Below are 20,780 nucleotides of genomic sequence, written 5' to 3'. Positions count from 1 at the left end.
GTATTAATAAAAATTGTACTGTTGTTAGATGTTACCATTATTTTTGTTGCAACAGTGTGTTAGAATAATATTCACATATAGTTTTAATTCTTTAATCAGATCGGGAGCGACAGAATTCAGGTCAAGGGTCACCAGCATCATCAGAGAGAATTCCCAGCCCACAGTCTCCCATAAACAATTCTGCAATATCTAAACCAGAGCAGCCAGTTGTAGTGTTTAAGGTAAAAAAAAATAGATTTTCCAAATATTTTTGTCATTTTTTTCGAGTAGTTCTGTTTATTTCAAGTCTGTGCTTTTAAGTCTTCCTTCCTCAATTTACATGTACTTGCCTGATTTTGGGTCAGTGGCTCGAGATCAGTCTGCAAAACTCCAGGTGCTGCTGTGTCTAGTTTACTGGGAATCAGAAACTGTTAATTTGTCGATGTCTGAGTTCAGGCAGCTTCAGCTTCCTGTCTTTTTGCTGCTGCAGGTCTGTTTTAGGACCATTTGTGTTCAGGAAGTAATCAGCAGGCGATAATTAAAACTAACTATGAAGTTTAAACTGGCTTATAAGAATTTCTGTGTATTGGTGCACTATAAAGAAAATAAGGTAATTTTCTGATCTTTATTTAGATTTCTCTTGCTCCTTTCTGCACAGACCAGAGACATTGAGAATTAGAGAATAACATACCCAAGATGAATGTGCTTTCGGCTTCTACTTTGTCTGGCCCTGGTTATTGCTTTCACAGTGTAGATTCCAGTGGGCGGTTACAGCAGAGAAGTATGTAAATCAGAAAACATTCCTAAATGAAAGTAGTTAACACACAAAATACTAAAGGTATTGCTTGGTGCATATCACTGACTCTAAATATCGAACTCTATCTAGAAAGGAACTGAATCCTGAATTAAAGGAATTCTTTTGTATTTAATTTGCCACAGGCTTGAACCCAAGAAGGAAGTTCTCCTTCATCATTATCAGGCAGACTGCCATGATTTAGTTACTATCTTAGCTGGTTAACTGGACTGATGGCCCAATCTTTTGATAACCTGATGGTGCCTTTTTAATGTAGTGTCACTAATGTGCAATACTTGTTATGTTTCTGGAAAGTATTCAACCCACAGAAACATAGAAAACCTACTCCACAATACAGGCCTTTCGGCCCACAAAGCTGTGCCGAACATGTCCTTACCTTAGTACTACCTAGGCTTACCCATAGCCCTCTATTTTACTAAAATCCATGTATCCATCCAGGAGTCTTCTAAAAGACCCTATCATTTCCGCCTCCACCATTGCCTCTGGCAGCCCATTCCACGCACACACCACTCTCTGCGTTTTAAAAAAAATCCTTGCTCTTGACATCTCCTCTGTATCTACTTCCAAGCACCTTAAAACTGTGCCCTATTGTGCTAGCCATTTCAGACTTGGGGAAAAAGCCTCTGACTATCCACACAATCAATGCCTGTCATTATCTTGAACACATCTATCAGGTCGCCTCTCATTATCTTGTACACCTCTGTCAGGTTGCTCCAAGGAGAAAAGGCTGAGTTCACTCAACCTATTCTCATAAGGCATGCTCCCCAATCCAGGCAACATCCTTGTAAATCTCCTCTGCACCCTTTCTATGGTTTCCACGTCCTTCCTGTAGTGAGGCGACCAGAACTGAGCACAGTACTCTAAGTGAGGTCTAACCAGGGTCCTGTATAGCTGCAACATTACCTCTCGGCTCTTAAGCTCAATCCCACGGTTGATGAAGGCCAATGTACCATATGTCATCTTAACCAGAGCCAACCTGCACAGCAGCTTTGAGTGTCCTATGGACTTGGACCCCAGATCCCTCTGAATCTCCACACTGCCAAGAGTCTTGCCATTAGTGCTATATTCTGCCATCATATTTGACTTACCAAAATGAACCATCTCACACTTACCTGGGTTGAATTCCATCTACCACATCTCAGCCCAATTTTGCATCCTATCGATATCCCACTGTAACCTCTGACAGCTCTCCACACTATCCACAACACGCCCAACCTTTATGTCATCAGCAGATTTACTAACCCATCCCTGCACTTCCTCATCCAGGTCATTTATAAAAATCACGAAGAGTAAGGGTCCCAGAACAGATCCCTGAGGCACACTACTGGTCACCGACCTCCATGCAGAATATGACCTGTCTACAACCACTTTTTGCCTCTGTGGGCAAGCCAGTTCTGGATCCACAAAGCAATGTCCCCTTGGATCCTATGCCTCCTTACGTTCTCAATAAGCCTTGCATGGGGTACCTTATCAAATGCCTTTCTAAAATCCATATACACTACATCTACTGCTCTACCTTCATCAATGTGTTTAGTCACATTCTCAAAAAATTCAGTCAGGCTCGTAAGACACGACCTGCCTTTGACAAAGCCATGCTGACTATTCCTAATCATATTATGCCTCTTCAAACGTTCATAAATCCTGCCTCTCAGGATCTTCTCCATCAACTTACCAGCCACTGAAATAAGACTCGCTGGTCTATAATTTCCTGGGCTACCTCTACTCCCCTTCTTGAATAAGGGAACAACATCTGCAACCCTCCAATCCCCGGAACCTCTCCCGTCCTCATTGATGATGCAAAGATCACCACCAGAGGCTCAGCAATCTCCTCCCTCGTTTCCCACAGTAGCCTGGGGTACAGCCCATCCGGTCCACGTGACATCCAACTTGATGCTTTCCAAAAGCTCCAGCACATCCTCTTCCTTAATATCTACATGCTCAAGCTTTTCAGTCTGCTGCAAGTCATCCCTACAATCTCCAAGATCTTTTTCCATAGTGTATACTGAAGCAAAATATTCATTAAGTACCTCTGCCATCTCCTCTTGTTCCATACACACTTTTCCACTGTCACACTTGATTGGTCCTATTCTCTCACGTCATATCCTCTTGCTCTTCACATACTTGTAGAATGCCTTGGGGTTTTCCTTAATCCTGTCTGCCATGGCCCCTTCTGGCTCTCCTAATTTCATTCTTAAGCTCCTTCCTGCTAACCATATAATCTTCTAGATCTCTATCATTACCTAGTTTTTTGAACCTTTCATAAGCTCTTCTTTTCTTCTTGACTAGATTTACAACAGCCTTTGTGCACCATGGTTCCTGTACCCTACCATCCTTTCCCTGTCTCATTGGAACGTATCTACGCAGAACCCCAGGCAAATATCCCCTGAACATTTGCCACATTTCTTTCGTACAGTTCCCTGAGAACATCTGTTTCCAATTTATGCTTCCAAGTTCCTGCCTGATAGCCTCATATTTCCCTTACTCCAATTAAACATTTCTCTAACTTGTCTATTCCTGTCCCTCTCCAATGCTATGGCAAAGGAGATAGAATTGTGTTCACTATCTCCAAGATGCTCTCTCACTGAGAGACCTGACACCTGACCTGGTTCATTTCCGAATACCAAATCAAGTAAGCCTCTCCTGTTGAAGGTTTATCTACATATTATGTCAGGAAACCTTCCTGAACACACCTAACAAACTCCATCCCATCTAAGCCCCTCACTCTAGGGAAATGCCAATCAATATTTGGGAAATTAAAATCTCCCACCACAACAACCCTGTTATTAATTCTCCCTTCCAGAATCTGTCTCCCTATCTGCTCCTTGATGTCCCTGTTATTATTGGGTGGTCTACAAAAAAACATCCAGTAGAGTTATTGACCCCTTCCTATTCCTATTGACTCCATGGCAAAGCAGTTATTAAGTGTGCTGCTCCATCTACGTTCATGCAGTTTTCGAGACGCTTTTCAATAATTTTCCAACTAATTACATTCTGTTTAACTCTTTCTTGAAATACTGATCTAATTGGCATTCCACTGGTGATCTTTGTCTAATTGCTTTGGTGTTCGGGTGGAAAGGTGGAAAGTTGTATTGAGAAACTCAGTGGCTTGGTTTTAATGTAAGTGCAAAAAGTAAACAATTAAAACAATAATTTGTGAGAGAGTTGAATATCTGGAGTAAAATGAACCAATGAGGAAAAGTATAGGTCATGGCCAAGATCCACTTATTGTTCCCTTATATATCCTGCCTTTTGGAAAACTTTAGATACCCATGATAAGTTTGCACTTTACATCAGCTTTACCAGATGATTGAATGTCAGGAGGTGGATATACTGTACTGCACAAAAGGGCTTATGCACATATATATAGCTAGGGTTCTAAGACTTTTGCACAGTACTATAGTAATTTTATGTATTGCATTGTACTGCTGCAGCAAAAAAACCCCAAAAATCATGACGTGTGAGTGATGATAAACCTGATTCTGATATGGGTCTGTGTTGTGGACTGAGAATGGGAAGGGGCAGAGGGAGGGGAATCATGTTTGAGCAAAGGGGAAGGGGAGGGTAGGGAGTGGGAAGCACCAACAAGACAGTCTAATGATCAATAATAAAGGTCTCGGCCAGAACTGTCGATTGTTTATTTTCCCATAGATGCTGCCTGACCTGCTGAGTTCCTCCAGTATTTTGTGTGTGTTGCTTGGATTTCCAGCATCTGCAGATTTTCTTGTGTTCGTAATCAATAAACCAGTTGTTTGGAATCAACTAATCTTGCCTGGCGTCTCAGTGCTGTATGCCACGCTCTGCCCTGTCACTCCTCTGCCATCTGTCCAACAACCCCCTGCCCCACCCTCTTCTTTCCAAATATCCTTCACTCTCACCAGATTTACAGACTCGCTCTCCTCTCCATGTTAACCATTAACTGAGGGTGGGTGGATCCCAGGTTGGGAACCCCTGCTCTATACCTTGACTGACCTGCCCTGGATTCTGATTATCAACTGGATTTCTCTCCATCATAATTTTATAAATCTCTATATGGTCACCCCTTAGCTTCCTACCTTGTAGTGAAAATTAACAGCTTTATAACTACAGGCCTCCATCCCAGGCAATGTCCCAGAATCTCTTCCACACTCTTCCTGTTGTTTCCACATTCTCCTCATGTGCTGATCAGAACTGTATATATGCACGTTTTGGGTGTGGGAGGTGCTATAAAGAAGCCTTGTCAAGTTGCAAGTATGCTTTGAAGAAAACAAGTTTTCCCTTTGTTTTCACCAATATTAGTATTGTTTTAGTCTAATGAACATTAGTTAATATAGTTGTAATAAAATAATGCTTTATTTTTACATTAGAGTCGAAGAATGACCCATATATCTGCAGAACAGAAAAGACGATTTAACATCAAAATGGGTTTTGATACTCTTCATAACCTTGTGACCACTTTAAAATGTCAGTCCAACATAAAGCCGGTAAGTTGGTTGGCTATTTATTTCACCTCTTTCTTCAAGTGTTTTTCAGGGGATAGACAAAAGCGAACACCCAGCAGTGCTCAGCGAATCAGAGAGCTTCTTGTGAGAGTTGAAAACTGTTAGTATTCAGATCTCTTTTGGCTCAGTGGATGAGAAGTAATGGCTTAAAAGGCAGTTTGTGTCTATCAAAAAGTTTATTACTTATTATGTCTGGATCTATTTTGACGGCACTGGAACAGCAAAATGTAGTAGGTTGATCCCCTTTTGGGGTTATGGCAGTTCTCTGTACCTTGGAACAAGAAACAAAGGGCTCAACAATTGAATCCACATGTAAGAATCACAAGCACTGAACTCTGCTTTCTGTCTTTGTTAACAATTCCAATTCTTTTGCTGGGAATCCAGAATGGGGGACTCAAACTAAACAGTGTGGTGAAGAGACAGATCCTACTGACTGCTTTTCTCTCCCTGGTCTCGTTGAATTGGTTAACATCTCTTTTTTTTGGTTTACCTGGGATTATTAAAAGTGGAGGTTCTTTATGTTTCTTTTAACAAGTGCATTTTGAGAAACTGCATGGATTTATGGGTCTTTTGTAATTGGGAAGCGTCCTTTCTAAGCCATATAGTTTGAGAGTTTGATTTAAATCTGTGCAATCGTAAGAACTATACTGGTCAAATTTGGCCCAGAGGCAACACATACCCAGTTATGAAAATGTAACTGGATAGTTATTAAGAAATGTATGACTGAGGTAAAATCTGTGTTGAATAATCAAAATGGCGGATTTTGTCTAGCTCAGATTTGGTTAATTGGGTCTATGACTTCAAACATAAAGTGAATCACGCAATGCATTATGTGTTTTTAATCTTTTTTCGTATACGTGCAGGATGATCCCATGCAAGAATGTTGAATGCACATAGATAACATCAATTATGACTTGGTTGTCGGGCAGAATTGAACTACAGCTATGTAACACTCACGGCAGATTACACTTGTATTATTTATAGGAATTATCAGTTACCTGGAGATAAGAACTGGATTCAATATCACTTTCATTTGATAATTATGATGGAGCCTCCAGCACATCACAATTAGGGAGAGAGGGTTGAAAGGCAAGAAATACTTATCAGAGGAACTGACAGAAATGTCCAATTTGAAGAGTGGCCTACCAACTTCCACTCAACCCCCACCACCATATCCCATCTCCGGTTAACAATGCCTCCAAAGGTCTTCTCCAGTTAAGAGCCTCTGGGGGGTGAAGTGAATTGAACTGACTTTATTTCTTACATCCTTCACGTACACGAGGAGTGAAAATCTTTACGTTACATCTCTGTCTAAATGTGTAATGTGCGATTTATGGTAATTTGTAATAAATAGCATGTACAACAGGACAGTCAATATGGCATAGAAATTCAATTGTATCAGTGTGAATTAATCAGTCTGAGATGGCCCGGTGGAAGAAACTGTCCCAGTGCCTGTTGGTCCTGGTTTTAATGTAATACCATTCCCGGATGGTAGCAGCTGGAACAGTTTGTGGTTGGGGTGATTCGGTCCCCAGTGATCTTTTGGGCCCTTTTTATGCACCTGCCTCTGTAAATGTCCTGAAATAGTGGGAGGTTCACATCTACAGATATGCTGGGCTCCGCAGAGTCCTGTGATTGAGGGAGGTACAGTTCCCAGGCGTTGTCAGCAAAATGTGGCCTTCTGATGTGTTGCCTTACAATTCTTTATGAATCTGGATCCCTTTATGAACAGCCCTAAGTATGGATGGTGGACTGTCATTCACAGTCAACTAAGAAGAAATCACACATGGCAAACTTTGTGGAGCTAACTCCCTCAGTTGGACTTGGACTCGAGAAGTGCAGTCCCCTTTATCCTGCATTTTTTCTGCATTTCTATTTGTTCCTCATACTGGAGGGCACAATTACAATCATTGCTACGGGGTAACAAGGAACTTACTGCTGAGTGCCACCATAATTCTGTTGTCCAATTCACCTGCAGGACCCTGCAGTACTAATGCATAGCTGCCTGCATGCTACATAACATGGCCGTCGTGATGGTATGGATTAGCAAGGGGCAGTGCCTTGTGTTAGATGGAAGGAAAGGGCCTGTCAGTCCAAGTTGATCTCTGGGTTCATTGACGAATCCTGTTGCACTAGTGTACTTGGATATTTATTTGCAAGTTATCATCAGGCCCTGCTATTCCGAGAAAATTCCAACTGATTAAGTGGAAGTCTCACTATTTCCCGCCAATGCTATTGCCTATTATTGTTTGCTGTTCTGTCATTGTACAACTACACCCCCCGCCCCCCCAAACCCCGACAATACCTTCCTAAATGTCTTGGAAGTTAGCATTGTGCAGAAGTTACATTCTCGTTTGGAAATACAGTGTGCCATTTTCCCTTTGTTCGTTCACTGTTTTGGATCGGCTCGCAATTTTTGTTTTTAGTGATCATGTGTCATGTGGGATATAAAGGGGCTTCATTGCTACCTTCTGTTCCAAATATTTATATCAAGTTTTGACTTCCCAACTGGGCCACCCCCTTTAAACGCTGAAGAAAAATTACGAACCTAAATTGTTATGCTGGCGCTGTTCAAGTGCTGCCATTCCTCTGCCACTGATAATCTCGATATGCCCCTTCCATAGAATGCACGAAAGTTAAAACCAAGCCAGATCAGCACGGCTGGTAGTGATTAGCATAATGCTATACAGCACCAGTGACCCAGGCTTAATGCCTGCCGGTATCTGTAAGGAGTTTGTATATTCTCCCCTGACGGCACGGGTTTCCTCCGAGTGCTCCGGTTCCTCCCACATCCGAAAGACCTACTGGTTGATAGGTTAATTGGTCACATGGATGTGATTGGGCAGCACGGGCTCGATGGGCCGAAAGGGCTTGTTACCGTGCTGTGTCACTAAACAAATAAAAATAAACGGCTAATAGATGATGCACTTGTTGACTGATTGCCTCTGCAGTCCTGTTGTCTTTACTTGCTATTGCAATTCAATGCTGTCATGCAGAGAGAGCACCAGATTTATGTCGCTTGCATGTGACGAGGATCAACTGCCTTCGACTCCACTGGAGGATATATTGCAGTCATACTGGTGTACCTTCAAACCCCTGTTGTAACCATCTTTAGCGACTGAGAGATGGGGCTGTTCCCTATCAGAAACAGGGGTGTCCCCTATCAGTCATTAGTCACCATTATATCAGCACGGAAACATGTGCTTCTGCCCAATTCATCCATGCTGACCAAAGTGTCTTCCTGGGCTAGTCTCATTCACTGCTATCTCTTTAAAACTTTACTATCCATGAATTTGCCCAAACATCTTTTAAAAGTTGTAATTGTAACCGCTTCCATTACCTCCTTTGGCATTTTGTCCCATAGTACTCACCAGCTTCCAGGTGGAAATACTTGGCTCCTCAGGTCTCCTCTAACCTTAAACCAATGTCCTTTACTTACTGACTCCCCTACCATGGGAAGAAAACAGTGACCATTACCTTATCTGTGCCTGTCATGGCTCTGTAACCTCTCTGAAGACGGCCCTCATCTTCCTTTGCTCCAGGGAAAACAGTCTCAGCCTATTCAGGCCCTCCACTCCCTGCAACATCCTTGTGAATACTTTCTGGATCCTTCTCGAGTGTAATCGCTTCCTTCCTACAGAGTGGGAGTTTGATGGGTTGCTGTGCAAACACTGTGGTCGGATCTGCAAATGTTAACTCTGATCTGGGTCCCACATTCCTGTCTTTAGGGATGAGTGCCAGGGTCTGTGTGAAGAGCTAGGTAGTAGTTACACCAGGACATCCCATGCTACTTGGCAACACCTACAGAACTTCGGCAAGCCAGACAAATCGCCAGGTGTGTCAGTGTTCATTCTCACTAACCTGAAGAGTACGAGGGGTGATTGATAAGTTTGTGGCCTAAGGTAGAAGGAGTCAATTTTAGAAAACCTAGCACATTTATTTTTCAACATAGTCCCCTCCAACATTACACACTTAGTCCAGTGGTCGTGGAGCATACGGATCTTGGACCTCCAGAAACACTCCACGGATGGGGTGATTGATAAGTTTGTGGCCTCGGGTAGAAGGAGATGAGTTGTTAACTTCCTGCATAATCACTCAAAGAGTTGAACTGCAAGTGTATGTAACAAGACTTGTATAATTCATCTCCTTCTACCTTAGGCTACGAACTTATCAATCGCCCATCTGTGGACACTTTCTGGAGGTCCAAAGTTCGTATGCTCCACGACCACTGGACTAAGTGTGTAAATGTAGGAGGGGACTATGTTGAAAAATAAATGTGCTAGGTTTTCTAAAATTGACTCCTTCTACCTTAGGCCACGAATTAATCACCCCTCATATTATTGAAGCCTGGGGCAGGACTGGCTTGTGACTTTACCATCAACAAAATTGGCATACTAGCTACAATTACAACTTCCCCCACTTGCCTGGCTGTGCTTATAGCTGGTTTGTCTGTCATTGTCTGCAACACATAGGGATCTGAGAAGGTGTATGGTAGAACAGTGTACAATAATGCGATGTCTTCCTTCCCTGGATCTGCCAATATGCTTCTTGTTCAGCCCAAGTTGCTTGTCATTCTCCTGGCTTAGTTGAATTTCATAATCTTTCTTTAATAAGACATCGATCAGTGTTGGTTAGATCAGGGGTCCCCAACCTTTTTTGCACCGTGGACCGCTTTAATATTGACAATATTCTTGCGGACCAGCCGATGTTTGGTGGGGGGGGGGGCGCGTGGTGTTAATCCTCCCCTGAATATGGTGATAACATAGAAACATAGAAAATAGGTGCAGGAGTAGGCCATTCGGCCCTTCGAGCCTGCACCGCCATTTATTATGATCATGGCTGATCATCCAACTCAGAACCCTGCACCAGCCTTCCCTCCATACCCCCTGATCCCCGTAACCACAAGGGCCATATCTAACTCCCTCTTAAATATAGCCAATGAACTGGCCTCAACTGTTTCCTGTAGCACAGAATTCCACAGATTCACCACTCTCTGTGTGAAGAAGTTTTTCCTAATCTCGGTCCTAAAAGGCTTCCCCCTTATCCTCAAACTGTGACCCCTCGTTCTAGACCTCCCCAACATCGGGAACAATCTTCCTGCATCTAGCCTGTCCAATCCCTTTAGGATTTTATACATTTCAATCAGATCCCCCCTCAATCTTCTAAATTCCATCGAGTACAAGCCCAGTTCATCCAGTCTTTCTTCATATGAAAGTCCTGCCATCCCAGGAATCAATCTGGTGAACCTTCTTTGTACTTCCTCTATGGCAAGGATGTCTTTCCTCAGATTAGGGGACCAAAACTGCACACAATACTCCAGGTGTGGTCTCACCAAGGCCTTGTACAGCTGCAGTAGTACCTCCCTGCTCCTGTACTCGAATCCTCTCGCTATAAATGCCAGCATACCATTCGCCTTTTTCACCGCCTGCTGTACCTGCATGCCCACTTTCAATGACTGGTGTATAATGACACCCAGGTCTCGTTGCACCTCCTCTTTTCCTAATCGGCCACCATACAGATAATAATCTGTTTTCCTATTTTTGCCACCAAAGTGGATAACTTCACATTTATCCACATTAAATTGCATCTGCCATGAATTTGCCCACTCACCCAACCTATCCAAGTCACCCTGCATCCTCTTAGCATCCTCCTCACAGCTAACACTGCCGCCCAGCTTCTTGTCATCCGCAAACTCGGAGATGCTGCATTTAATTCCCTCATCCAAGTCATTAGATATATTGTAAACAACTGGGGTCCCAGCACTGAGCCTTGCGGTACCCCACTAGTCACTGACTTATAAGTCAATTATAAGTCACTTATAAGGCAATAGCATCATAACATTTTAAGTAATGTTTGGAGTATTAAACACACAGCACATATTTTCCTCGTATGAACATATAAAATCACACAACACACCAATATTGCTGAATTAGTGGGAGCCCTGGGCTTGTTTCCCTGCAAGAAGACAGTCCCATCGAGGGGTGATGGGAGACAGCGATACTCGAAGGGGGTTCCTTATGTCCAGTCTATTCCACAATTTAGTTTTCGTTGCATTCATTGCAGAAAATCCTGCTTTGCAGAGATATGATGTTGGAAATGGAAGCAGTGTTTTCAGTGCTTTCATGGCTATCTCAGGATATTCAACCTTAACTTTGATCCAGAATGCCAGCATCGATTCTCCTTGAAACTGTGGTAGCTGAAAGAGAAACCTGTGCTATCTTGTTAGCTGCAGCTTCTCCCAACAGTTCACGGCACATGTCCTTGGCAGCAGGCAGAATCGATTCTTCACCAACAGTGAAAGGCTTCTTTGCCTTAGCAATACGGCTAGCCACTAAGTACGACGCTCTCAGAGCAGCAGCATTTGTGGAGATGGTGGCTCTCAGCACTTGCTTCTATCCGGGTTGTTCACGTTTTTTCCGCTCAAAAAACTCAACAGGTTTGTCTTTAAGTGCAGGGTGCTTGGACTCAAGGTTCCGAAGCAGTTTTGAGGGCTTCATTGCCTCATTAGACAGCTTGTCTCCACATAGCACACATGGGGCTTGGAGTGTGCAAGTCACCAGTCGCAATAAAGCCATATTTTATGTACCACTCATCGTATTTTCTGTTGAAGGAAGCTTTTTCTCTGCAGTCTCGGCCTCAGCTATCTCTGCATTATCATCATCGTTAGGCCTTCTATGTCCCCTACCATCTCTTCCAAAGAAACTCTCAAGCGACGTTTGTTATTCACTCATCGAGTAGTTGTAGGTTATACCGAGTGATGACCTCGTGTGCGTTCAAGTTCAACAGTGGGCGTGGCAGGGAATGAGGAGAGGGGCAGCTGACTCATATCATTTCATACCGCCAAGTCATATTGTTTCCTCATGGCCCGGTAGCACATGCTTTGCGGCCCGGTGGTTGGGGACCACTGGGTTAGATTCAGCAGGTAGGTTTTGCACACGGGAACGAACAGTGTACTTGCACATGGTGTGTACACAAAAGGCATACAGCTTCTGTATTTGGGCACTCGGGTGTGCCATACAGGAATATCTTAGCATTTGATTGTGAAGAGTTTCTAGTGATTTGAATAAAGGTAGCAAGGATATTTTTTAATGCACGTTTTTCTTATTTCCTGCATGATGCTAAACTGGATAGGAGAACACGGAAAGTAAAAAGAATGGGTTATAAAAAAAAGAAACTCAGAAAATCCCCAGAATTTATGTTAATTCATCTTGTATTTTCACTGGAAGCATTTGTATTCTTTCTTGTAGATTAGCAATGCAGTCACACTACAGAAAACAGTGGAATACATAGCAAAGCTGCAACAGGAGAGGGCACAGTTGCAGGATGAAGCAAAACGTCTCAGGGAAGAAATTGAAGAGCTTAATATTTCAATCAGGTAGGTAAACAGTGCTGGCTGTTCATTTAAACAAATCTATTCGTCTAGTGCAACTCTGCATCATGGTTTTAATGACTACTACCTCAATTACTACTCTATGGAATATAATTACATTATGACATATTGTAATAGATATCTCACCAACTACTTGCTTTCAGACATCAAGTTAAATGGAGTTTAGACAGAATAAAGTATTCCTGCAATTCCTTTTGTTTGGATTTATTGCTCTGCTTATTTTAGTACATCTATCTAGCTCTGCTCTCATCAGCCAAAACTGTTCACTTTTTCAGGCCAACTTGAGAACCAAAAATATTTGCGTCCAACTCTACTTCCAACTCCTTTTTACTGTAAACCCCCTTCCCTGTTTATTTCAAGGGCAAGGCTTTCATTTATCACCACCCAGCTGACCACGCTGGAGCTGACCCCAGCCCACAGGTCCAAACTTCCATTCTGTTTTCATTCCTAGTCCTGAATTGCTGTGCTTGGATAGGACTAATCCTGACCTAGTTCCCACAAAACTGTTCAAGGCCACCTTTCTTTACTACCCAAGCACGAGGAAATCTGCAGATGCTGGAATTTCAAGCAACACACATAAAAATTGCTGGTGAATGCAGCAGGCCAGGCAGCATCTCAAGGAAGAGTTACAGTCGATGGTTTGGGCCGAGACCCTTCGTCAGGACTAACTGAAAGAAGAGATTTGAAAGTGGGAGGGGGAGGGGGGAGAGCCAAAATGATAGGAGAAGACAGGAGGGGGAGGGATGGAGCCAAGAGCTGGAAAGTTGATTGGCAAAAGGGATATGAGAGGATCATGGGACAGGAGGCCTAGGGAGAAAGAAAAGGGAGGGGGGAAGCCCAGAGGATGGGTTCCGTCTCCGCCGCATCTGCTGTCAGGATGAGGCTTTTCATTCCAGGACGAATGAGGAGACGTCCTCCTTCCACCATCAACTCTGCTCTCAAGCGCATCTCTCCCATTTCACACACATCTGCTCTCACCCCATCCTCCCGCCACCCCACTAGGATTGGGTTCCCCTTGTTCTCACCTACCACCCCACCAGCCAACGGGTGCAACATATTATTCTCCATAACTTCCGCCACCTCCAACTGGATCCCACCACTAAGTACATCTTTCTCTCCCCCCCCCCCCCGGCTTTCTGCAGGGATTGCTCCATACACGAATCCCTTGTCCATTCGTTTCCCCCCCCCCCCATCCCTCCCCACCGATCTCCCTCCTGGCACTTATCCTTGTAAGCGGAACAAGTGCTACACATGCCCTTACACTTCCTCCCTCACCACCATTCAGGGCCACAGACAGTCCTTCCAGGTGAGGCGACACTTCACCTGTGAGTCGGCTGGGGTAATATACTGCATTCAGTGCTCCCGATGCACCCTTCTATATATTGGCGAGACCTGACGCAGACTGGGAGACCGTTTCGCTGAACACCTACGCTCTGTCCACGAGAGAAAGCAGGATCTCCCAGTGGCCACATATTTTAATTCCACGTCCCATTCCCATTCTGATATGTCTATCCATGGCCTCCTGTACTGTAAAGATGAAGCCGCACTCAGGCTGGAGGAACAACACCTTGTATTCCGTCTGGGTAGCCTCCAACCTGATGGCATGAACATTGACTTTTCTAACTTCTGTTAGTGCCCCACCTCCCCTTCATACCCCATCTGTTATTTATTTATTATTATTATATATTTTTTTTCTCTCTCCTTTTTCTCCCTTTGTCCCTCTCACTATACTCCATGCCCATCCTCTGGGCTTGCCCCCTCCCCCTTTCTTTCTCCTTAGGCCTCCCGTCCCATGATCCTTTCATATCCCTTTTGCCAATCAACTTTCCAGCTCTTAGCTCCATCCCTCCCCCTCCTGTCTTCTGTTATCATTTCGGGTCTCCCCCTCCCCCTCCCACTTTCAAATCTCTTACTATCTCTTCTTTCAGTTAGTCCTGAAGAAGGTCTCAGCCGGAAATGTCGACTGTACCTCTTCCTATAGATGCTGCCTAGCCTGCTGCATTCACCAGCAATTTTTATGTGTGTTCCTTTACTACCCCGTGTTGGCTGATGTTGTAGTCAAATCTCTGTCCATTATTATTGTTTCTCCTTGAAATCTTCTGTTATCTCCCTTTCTCTTAAAACAAAAACGTTCTATAAATTGCCACTTCATCTTCAATCTTCCTTTCCTGTCCAAAGACTTTGTGCATGAGCTTCCCTTCGTGTTATAACTTTTCTGATTCTTTTCTAATTGTGTTTTCATAAGATTTAGGGTAAAGTGTACAAGATCTGAGAGGATCTGAGGAATTTTTTTCATGCAGAGGATGGTTGGAGTAAGGAATGCACTACGTGATTGGGTGTCAATACTTAAGTGCAGACGAGCACTTGAATCGCCAAAGCATAGAAGGCTGTGGGCAAAGGTCTGCTATTTAGGAAGAGTTATAGATAGGTATTCGAGGTTACGTGGACATGTGAGCTGACAGGCCTTTTTCTGGTGGTAAATGCAAAACAACATCTCTGTCCAGCAAACTCCTACACATTCTCTCTTCACGTGAAGAAACTTAATTGTAAGCGGTGGTAAACTTGAACTGTTGTCCAGAGGTTTGGACAAGAGTTGCATGTAGTTTGCATAATCTAACTTCACTGATAGTCTGTGTGTTGATGCCTGTCTGTTCTCTGTCCTGTCATCTTATAATGTGTTGGCTTCTTTGGTATTTCTCCAAAGTAAAATGAAGTTCAGCTGAGGTATTCAAATGTACTCCATAGAGGTGATATTATAATGATAAGGGCGTGGAAACCACATTGATCTTAATGATTTATGTATTGAGGTTAAGGCTTCCTCTTCACCCCTATTTATGTCTTGGCTAATATTATTCAACTGTACAGATTAAAGATCCATCGTAGGGCTTTCCTGGTTTATACTGCTTATCTATTTGCTTGATAAACATTCCAAAGTGGGTATCCAGCAGTTTAGACAGTGTATGTGTTACAATAAAAATTGGTTACGGTCATCATCTTAACCCAATAATTGATAGTAATCTGTAATGTTTTTCAGTATCTGTCAACAGCAGCTTCCTGCTACTGGTGTTCCAGTAACACAGCAACGGTCTGATCACATGCGGGAAATGTTCGATGAGTATGTCAAATCAAGAACACACCAGAACTGGAAGTTCTGGATTGTATCCTTTTTAATGCTGCAAGTTAACAGATTTTTTTTTTGTGTTTCATGGGGTAGAGTTTCCATTGAGCTGCCAAGCAAGCCTTAGGCTGCAGTGTCACCTGTTGGCAGCCGGCCGGGGGAGGTGGCGGAGATGGGCGCTTCACCAGAGTGCTGGAGGTGGTGTGGTGTAGCCTCCATGCTGGAGTCGTTGCTGCCCCCCAGTGTTCACTCGACAGAAGACAAGTTATATTGTGTTCAACAGCAGACTGCTGCAACAGTCATGGACTTGGGGGGCTTGGAGTATATTTTTGTTTTGTATGGCTGTGTTTTACTGCTATCTCATACAGTGAACGTGCTTGCTATTTTATATGTGCTTGTACTGTGTATGACTGTTGATGCTGTGATTTGTACTTTGGCCCCAGAGTGACACTGTTTCGTTTAGCTGTATTCACGTATGGTTGAATGACAATTAAACTTGAACTTGATCCAAAATTCGGCAAATAATGATAAAAGTATGAGAATTTTTGAGCACAAGTTTCATCCAGGACAAATGAATTTCTACAACTTTTTACAATGGTTTTGCTGGACTTGGAACCAAACATGTAAATAACTTTGCATCTTTGTCTTTCTGCATTTCTAGCCGTTAAACAGCTCTTCAAAAGAAGCATTCCATTTGAGTTCACAACCCTACAGGACACCTTAAAGGTGTTTGAACATTGAAGGGTGTACCTTTCCTCCTTCCAGCTTTCAGCCTCGTGTACACGATTCCCAGTTATAGACAATCTGATGTTGTTTTTGATGTGCCCTTTGGCCCACTCCTTATCTTACTCTGTCTCCGCCACCCTGATGTCAGCAGTCAGCTAAGTACTACAGATTTGCTTGTAGTACTGTATATGGCTGATTGCCAGAACGTTCCAGCTAGTGCAATTGTATTATAGAAATAAAGAGTTAATTGAATGAAGTTATGAGTTTTCTATTGTTTAGTGACTGTAAAATTAAAAACAGTGACCCTTAACTCACGATTCAGTTCAGCATAATTATTAAGCCTTTGTTTGACTCTTTCAATACCATGGTTACAAGCACAAGTGTAGATGATTTATGCAAGTCAACACTTTCCTGGGTGGATCAGCATTGCTCTCTTCCAGTTCTTCGACCAAGTAAGTCAGCTGCCAGAGTTGAAGAGCTGACGTAAGCTGTGCCGTGATTTTTTTCCTGGTCTGAGAATAGAAGGACTGAGTTATAAGGAGTAAGAGCAGCACTAGAATCGCAGACAACAATGATCTCCGATGAGGGAGCATAAGCCATTTGCCCTTGATGTTCGACAGTATTATCTTTGCTAAGTATCCCTCCACGATTATCCTGGGGAGGGAGTGGGTGAAGGGAGGCACCATTCACCAGGCATATAATTTGACTAGTTGTAGAAACCATTAATGTGGCCATAGAAGCACATTAATAAGTTAGGCAGAATACATGCAAAATGCTAGTCAGAGGTATGATGGAACAGTCCAGACTTCAGCAGCAAAGAGATGCAACCATAAACTGGGCATAATTTGATTAAATATTTTGGCCTCTTAAGATTTTCAGAAAATGCAGGGAAATTGAGTAAGGATTATTGCAGTAATACTATGAATCTGGACTTGTCAGTTGAAAAGATACAGTCAAAACTAGCAGTAAATTTTTTGTTGAATAGTTTGTTTGATATACTTTGTATATATGCAGATAGATGTGGATTTGTTGTTTTATTTAAACATTGTGATAAGAATGTGGCTGATCTTTTATCTTCGCTTATTTCTGTCTACATTGTTCATGTCTGGGAAACTTGTAGTTATTTCGTTCCTTGCAAAGGAAGACTTGAATTTATGTTTTTGTTATGCAGTTGAGTGATTGTTACAGGTTTGATAAATCATAAATCTAACTGCAGTTTCCTTTTTATTTGATTTAGTGGTTCTGAACACACTTCGTCATCTTAGTACCACCACATCCATTTTGACTGATCCATCACTGATACCTGAGCAAGCAATTCAAGCTGTCAATCAAATCAGTAAGAGCAGTGGGGAATCATAGCACCTGCTCCTGGTGACATTCCCTGTGAAATGTGGAAGTCTCATGGTTGAAGATGGTCCTTCTGGAACGAGCAGAACGACATGATGTTTTTCATCCCCCTCTTCCTCTCTGTGACTTTTGCACTTTAAAGATTTTTAAAGCTGTGATCTGGAAATTTGGGCAACTTAAAGTTTACTACTGGGTCTTAAACACTTGTTCTTCATTAAGCTTTCTGATTTAACAATAATAATTAACCGCTAAAGATAAATTCCAAAATCAGTGAACCCAATATTACCTATAAGTGTTGATATCTGCATGCTAGAATTCCTGTTTGATACATTACAGTTTCTTTTAGCACAAGCAATATTTAGTCTTTTTTCTGCACCTAACAGAAAGTATTGGTGTAATGCAGAACTTCAGCCTGTGTCACTTATAGTTCATGGGTTAGGAAGAAGAGAGGAGAAATGTTGAGTACTTTGTGAATAATGTATGCCTGCTACTTTTAGCATTATTGATAATGAAATTTAAGGATAGGCTTAATTATTATTCTCTCCTTACTTCGTTTGCGTCTAAAATTTTGATTTATGATACTTAGTTCAATTTTTAACTTCAATGCTTCACTTTCTTGCAGTTGATATTACTTTCCCTTTTAGTAACATGAGCATAGGAATACGTTCTCCTAAAGAAAATACAGAAGATTTGTCTGTTGGTAATTCAACATCCCTCTTCTGTCCATTGGTCTCATGATCAAGAAAAAGTAACTCAGGTACATATAAACTGCAAATGCTATAAATAGCAATAAAATGTTGTTTGTAGTAAATTAAGGCTTCAAATTATAAAATCAGTCAATGTAGGTCTTTGTAAATTGCTCTTCAAATTAATGTGTAATTTATTTAAGGGAAGTCACCTCAAGAGTGATATTTTTTGCATACTTCCAACAATTTTTTTTTTGGAACTCCAATGCCTCAGTCCTATCCTTTTGATTTTTTCTTAGCAAGCTTTCTGTAAAACATGAAGATTGTATTTTTAAAAACCAAAGACAATACTTAGTTGGTGTAAAAATGGATGTTTTTGCATTGAGTTTCTATTCTACCAGTGGACTGGCATGAATAACATTGAATAGGTAATGTGTCATAATGGTCAGTGCATGGATTCTCTTGTGAAAGGATAAGCAAGCACATTTGTTAGAACAGTTACGTTGTTGCCTAAAGAAAACAGATCTCTGCAGAAAATGAAATTGTTTTGTAATGATGTGATGGAAAACTTTAATTCTGTTGTGGTTATATGGGGCTACAGAAAATCAAGTGATATTCAATGTAGATTCTGTAAACAATTTGTGCAAAATCTGAAACTTGATTGGTGTACATAATTGTTTTAAGGTTCCAGACCTACCAACAGATTGTTCTATTTAGAACCATGATGTATTAAAGCTTCATTTATATTTTATAAAATAAAATAGAAACCATTTGACCTTTTATTTTACGTGATCATTTCATTAAATCTATATATGCTTACTTTGGATGCTGGATTGTTCATAAAGGCTTATGCTTTAAAACATTTCTCACTGCAAGCCTTGGAAGGTCTTGAAGTTGTGTTGGCCAATGTTAGCCAAGCTATTTGTACTTAGCTGCATTGAGTTGGATGAATTCAGTCAGGCAATGATGTATTTATGTTCAATGTGCTTTGGTGATGGGTTAAAGGCAGGAAAAATAAACATGATGTTTTGGCATTGTGCCCAATTCCCACTCCTTTAAGGGTTTGTATGTTGGTTGTCAACGTGGATCTTGCATTCTCTGTACCCAGATTCGTACACGAGGAATGGTCATGTAAAGTGGGTGCCAAAGTTAACTGCTATTGTGAAGCAGTGTCCCGACATTGCCTATGGGGGAGTTAAAAGCACTGAATATAGCCTTAAACTTACTGAAACCTGGAAGACCTTTGTTGCATCTTAGAAGAAGGCTCTTCAGACCATTTATGCTTCTGCAGGCTCTCTGAAAGAACTAATCCATTATTTGTGTTCCCCTAATCTTTCCCTATAACCATGCAACTTTTCCCCGTTCAGTAATTTATTCAATTTCCTATTAAAAGTTGTAGTTAAATCTGCTTCCATGATTCTTTCAAAGGTGTCTAATCATGTTCTTTGCAATTTGTTGCCTTATAAAGTTCTCTCTCATGTTGCCTGTTGTTCTTTTGTTAATTACCTTGTCTTTGCCTTCTATTTGTTGACCAGTAGAAACTCCTCCTCCTTGTTTAGTTAGAAACTTTCACCATCATATACATTTCTACACCTCAATGCTTTTCACAATCAACTCTACGTCAATAAAAACAGCTCCAAAATCCTGAATTAACTAGGCTGACCCATCCCAAAACACTTCACAGGAGACCCATGAAATAAAATTTAACATCAGCCTGTATAAAGAGGTATTAAGATACATGCGAATTGTTTGGTCAAAAATAATTAAGTTATAAGGAGCATCTTAAAAGGAGGAAAAAGGCGGAGTGGTGTAGTGAGGGAATTTCAAAGGTTCCAGCTAGCTGAATGTTGTTCTGAAAACAGTGGCGCAATTGGGTGAGCTCCTAGATTAACTTTTTTTCAGACTCTCAATGCAGTTGGAGTCTTTCATCCTGGTGCTGTTTTAGTCCACCGCCTTTGCAAACTCTACAAGGAATTTATCCCCTTTCTTAAAGTATTGTACCCAGAATTGAATACAGTCCTCCAACTAATAACTAACCAATATTTTAATAAAGTTCAGTGTAGCATTTTTTGTATATTAAGCTACTTTATAAATTGATACTTCTATGTTGCAATTTAATAGACTTCTCAACTTGCCTTTCATATCCTAGTTTATCTAAGCTCCTGCATGCTCTTTCAAATTATATCATCCAGTTTGGATTGCCTCCTAAAATTCTTCCTGCTAAAATGAGCCATGTCATACA

At 41.8% G+C, this 20,780-nt stretch overlaps 1 protein-coding gene across 1 annotated transcript in view; it reads left to right on the top strand.

Moving 5' to 3' along the window:
- mlxip (MLX interacting protein) overlaps window positions 1–20,075 on the top strand; it is a 102,464-nt gene extending 82,389 nt beyond the window's left edge. The window contains exons 12-17 of the mRNA XM_063034452.1: window positions 100–221; window positions 5,137–5,253; window positions 12,519–12,646; window positions 15,696–15,819; window positions 16,828–16,957; window positions 17,743–20,075. Coding sequence (XP_062890522.1) covers window positions 100–221; window positions 5,137–5,253; window positions 12,519–12,646; window positions 15,696–15,819; window positions 16,828–16,957; window positions 17,743–17,864 — 743 coding nt within the window. The 3' untranslated portion in view covers window positions 17,865–20,075. The remainder of the gene's footprint in view (window positions 1–99; window positions 222–5,136; window positions 5,254–12,518; window positions 12,647–15,695; window positions 15,820–16,827; window positions 16,958–17,742) is intronic.
- Window positions 20,076–20,780: the final 705 nt, after the last annotated feature.

The sequence above is a fragment of the Mobula hypostoma genome, chromosome 27 (genome assembly GCF_963921235.1).
Source record: "Mobula hypostoma chromosome 27, sMobHyp1.1, whole genome shotgun sequence".
Taxonomy (NCBI): Eukaryota; Metazoa; Chordata; class Chondrichthyes; order Myliobatiformes; family Myliobatidae; genus Mobula; species Mobula hypostoma.
Note: the sequence above shows the minus strand (reverse complement) of the source record. Positions and strands in the feature narration are given on the sequence as shown.